Genomic DNA, 4,503 nt, shown 5'->3' on the forward strand with positions numbered 1-4,503 from the left:
TAAGCGCTGGGGAAGATGCAAGCTAATCAGGTTGGACATAATCAATGCACCAAAAGGGTCTCACGGTCTTAATCCCCATTTTACCAGTGAGGTAACTGAGGCACAGAACAGTGACTTGCTCAGGGTCACACAGCAGAGAAGTGGTAGAGCAGAGATTAGAACTCACATCCTCTGACGCCAAAGCCTGTGCTCAATCCACTAGGCCATGCTGATTCTGAGCTATTCCAAGTTCACAAAAAGGTTGGCTGATGATACCAGCCTGGGCCATTAGTCCTTCCCATCTCCTCAGAGTTTCACGGTGTTGGTTAGGGTAACTAATTCTCACCCGACTCTCAATTACGTAGACTACTCCATCATCTAGGATGAGACTTTGCACCAGGAGAAGCATTCTCCATTTTTGAGCAAGGCTGTGAAGCATGATGGGAAGTCTTAATGCCTTGGTCACCACCTCTGGATAGAGCCACGCCCTCCCTCTGAAGTGCTACACTGTAGATGGCACTACCATCCTTCCCGTCTCAGAAGCCCGCAACCTTGGTGTCATTCTTGACCCCGCTCTTTCATTCATCCCACACATCCAATCCGTCACCAAAACCTGACGATCTCACCTCCATAACATCGCCAAGATCCGCCCTTTCCTTTCCATCCAAACTGCTACCTTGCTGATTCAATCTCTCATCCTATCCCGACTAGATTACTGCTTCAGCCTCCTCTCTGATCTCCCATCCTCCTGTCTCTCCCTGCTTCAGGCTATACTTCACTGTGCTGCCCGGATTATCTCTGTACAGAAACGCTCTGGGCATGTCACTCCCCTCCTCAAAAATCTCCAGTGGTTGCCTGTCAACCTACAAACCAAGCAAAAACTCCTCACTCTCGGCTTCAAGGCTCTCCATCACCTCGCCCCCTTCTACCTCACCTCCCTTTTCTCCTTCCACAGCCCAGCCCACACCCTCCACTCCTCTGCCACTAACCTCATTCTTAACTGTCCCGCTGTCGACCCCCGGCCCACGTTCTTCCACTGGCCTGGAATGCCCTCCCCCCATACATCCGCCAAGCTAGCTCTCTCCCTACTTTCAAAGCCCTACTGAGAGCTCACCTCCTCCAGGAGGCCTTCCCAGACAGAGCTCCCTTTTTCCTCTCCTCCCCATTCCTCTCCTCTGCTCTACCTCCTTCCCCTCCCCACAGCACTTGTATACATTTGTACAGATTTGTTTCTCTATTTATTTTGCTTGTACATATTTACTATTCTATTTATTTTGTTAATGATGTGCATATAGCTATAATTCTATTTATTCTTATGATTTTGACACCTGTCTACATGTTTTCTTTTGTTGTCTGTCTCCTCCTTCTAGACTGTGAACCCATTGTTGAGTAGGGACCATCTCTTATGTTGCCGACTTGTACTTCCCCAGCGCTTAGTACAGTGCTCTGCACACAGTAAGCGCTCAATAAATATGATTGATTGAATGAATGAATGAATGCTTCTAAGCTTGATCAATCAAATGCTTAATAACTCCTTGGGTCTCCTTCCGTGATGGCACTTGGAACCAATACATTCTCTACCGGGCAACTGCTTGTGACCCTGAGAGAAAGGTAAAAACCAACTGACAAATTCGTCCCTTTCCGTTCTCTTCCCTTGCCACCACAAGCACATCTGTCTTTTCCTTTTCTCTCTTTTTTGTAAATGGTATTTGTTAAGTGCTTACTATATCCCAGGCACTGTTGTAAGTGCTGAGGTTGAAACAACATAATCAAGTTGGACACAGTCCCTGTCCCTCATGGAGCTCAAATCCTTAATCTCCATTTTACAGATGAGAGAACTGAGGCACAAAGAAGTGAAGTGACTTGCCCAAGGTCACACAGCCAATAGGTGAAGTAGCCGGGATTAGAACGTGGGTCCTCTGCCTCCCAGGACTGCGTTCTTTCCAGAGTCATGCTACTTCTCACAGTGGATCCAGACTGGTCCCTAACAGCTCTCATTTTCAGGAGCTGATGCAGACTTATGCAAACTTTGATCCCTCAAATTGGACACTGACCTATTTAAGCCACTTCCTTTGGGCAGGGATAGTTTGCCAAGCAGTCTCAATGCCTCTGATTTGATCTTGGGCTCCTCCAAGTTGTTTTTGTTTTCAGATTTGCTTAATCTAGTGCAGAATCAATGAATGAAAGCACATTTTGAGTGCTTTCATAGCTAAGCATCATGATACACATGTGGAATGCTATCACGAATCATTCTTCCTAATGTCCCTTTTCTGATTGTTGATTGGTGAAAGAGTTAGCATTGGTTTGTTTTGAAATTCACAAGGAATTCCCATTTTCCATGATCTGCTTTGCAGGAATCAAATTAGGAAACATCCCATTCTACTGCTAATGACTATGTTATGTCTGGTACAAAGTGATATTCGATGGAGCTATAGGAAAAAGAACAGGAAAAAGGCAACAGTCTGTTGCTAAAGAAACATTTATTTTATTCTTTAAACTAGAACAGGTCTGACAGTGCGCTACTGAGCAGGCTCCTCTTGTTTCTCATTTTAGATGAGAGAAGGATAAAAAGATAAATGAAAGCAGCTGTAGCAGGAGCAAAACCATCTCTTAACATGTAAATGTAACATGTAAATAAACTAAAGTGAGGATGAATACCTCAACAGCTAAGAAACTCTGTAGTACTTCATGTAGAGGTATTTCTTGAAGTTTTACTGAATGCAATACTCTATAATGAGTATCTATATACTCATTATATGCATATATATATATATATGGGTATGATATAGGGTATTGCAATTGTAATTGTAATTTTTGCATTGTATTGTATTGTATTGTAATTATATCCAATTATAGGGTATTGACTAATGATGGGTATAATATATGGGTATAATGATGGGTATAATATATGTATATTATATAATATATAATATATAATATACATATATTATACCCATCATTAGTATATATATAGTATTAGTATATATATATAATATATATATATACTTACACCTTGGATTTGGTGTACATCCCAGTGGAATGAATTCTGTCACGTTGTTTTCATTACCCATCAACTCAGGGTAGGCAATGAAGGTACAGGTGAGAGCTGCAGATTCTGTATAGAGAATGATGATCCTGGTTAGTTTTGCTTTGAAACGACCAAGTAACAGAACTAAAAGTACCACATCTCTATCACCTTGTCAATTTTCTCCTAACTCCTAACAGTACTCAATTCATTACCATTTTCACAGAGTGATACCTATTTATCTCCAGAAGTCACTTTTCTGCTCCATAGTTTCCTGATGGCATTTTTCATCTGGACATTTCTCAGGGTGTAGATGAGTGGGTTTAGCATAGGGGTTATAATCATGTAAAATACTGCAATAGCTTTATCCAGGGGGAAGGTGGAGGCGGGCCGCATATACATAAATATACTCGGAACGAAGAACAGGATGACGACGGTGATGTGGGAGGTGCAGGTGGAGAGTGCTTTTCGCCTACCCTCTTTACTGTGTGTTTTCAGGGAGCGCAAGATCACGACGTAGGAAATCATCAACATGACGAATATTAATAGACAGATCAACCCACTGTTGGCTGCTACAAAGAGGCCGAGGGTGTGGGTGTCCGTGCAGGCAAGGTTCAGCAAAGGGTTCAAATCACACATGAAGTGATCGATGATGTTGGGACCACAGAAGGGTAAGTTGATCATGAAGAGAATCTGGATGGTTGCGTGCACCAGGCCTCCCGTCCAGACAACCCCCATCAGCACACCACACACACGCCGGTTCATGATGGTCGTGTAATGGAGGGGCTTACATATTGCCACAAAACGGTCATAGGCCATCACCGTGAGAAGAATAACTTCGGCTCCTCCAAATAAATGCTCTCCAAAGACCTGAGTCATACAGCCTTTGAAATAGATGATTTTCTTCTCACAGAGAGAGTCGACGATCAGTTTAGGTGTGCTGACAGAAGAATAGCAGGCATCAATAAATGACAAATAGGCCAGAAAGAAATACATGGGGGAGCCCAGGGTCTGACTGGCGGTTATGGTTACCACAATGATCAGATTTCCCACCACGGTGATGATGTAGTTGATTAAAAAGACAACAAAGATGACGTTCTGCAACCTTGGATTTGGTGTTAGTCCCAATAGAATGAATTCTGTCACGTTGTTCTCGTTACCCATCAACTCAGGGTAGGCAATGAAGGTACAGGTGAGAGCTGCAGATTCTGTATAGAGAATGATGATCCTTGTTAGTTTTGCTTTGAAACGATCAAGTAACAGAACTCAAAGTACCACATCTCTATCATCTTGTCAATTTTCTCCTAACCCCAGGGCAAGATGGGAAACAATTTACTGTACTCAATTCATTCAGCAGGAAATCAAAGCAGATCAGGTTAACTTAACTCCTCAAATCCGACGGACAATTACTCTCCCCCCCCTTCAGAGAAGGTACATCTCCTCCAAGGGGCCTTCCCTGACTAAGCCCCCCTTTTCTCTTCTACCACTCCCTTCTGCAT

The 4,503-nt window shown here is 43.2% G+C and overlaps 1 protein-coding gene across 2 annotated transcripts; it reads right to left on the reverse strand.

Moving 5' to 3' along the window:
- Positions 1-3,238: 3,238 nt before the first annotated feature.
- Positions 3,239-4,503, reverse strand: LOC119942269 (olfactory receptor 4C46-like). Of its 2 annotated transcripts, XM_038762964.1 has the most exons (2): positions 4,489-4,503; positions 3,239-4,156 (listed from the first exon to the last, which is right to left on the reverse strand). In XM_038762964.1, the coding sequence occupies exons 1-2, from the start codon at positions 4,501-4,503 to the stop codon at positions 3,239-3,241; spliced, it is 933 nt and encodes a 310-aa protein (XP_038618892.1). The 2 variants fall into 2 exon arrangements, with proteins under 2 accessions (XP_038618892.1, XP_038618893.1); XM_038762965.1 differs by lacking the exon at positions 4,489-4,503 and having other exon boundaries at positions 3,239-4,168.

This window comes from Tachyglossus aculeatus, chromosome 21 (assembly GCF_015852505.1).
Source record: "Tachyglossus aculeatus isolate mTacAcu1 chromosome 21, mTacAcu1.pri, whole genome shotgun sequence".
In the NCBI taxonomy this organism is placed as follows: domain Eukaryota; kingdom Metazoa; phylum Chordata; class Mammalia; order Monotremata; family Tachyglossidae; genus Tachyglossus; species Tachyglossus aculeatus.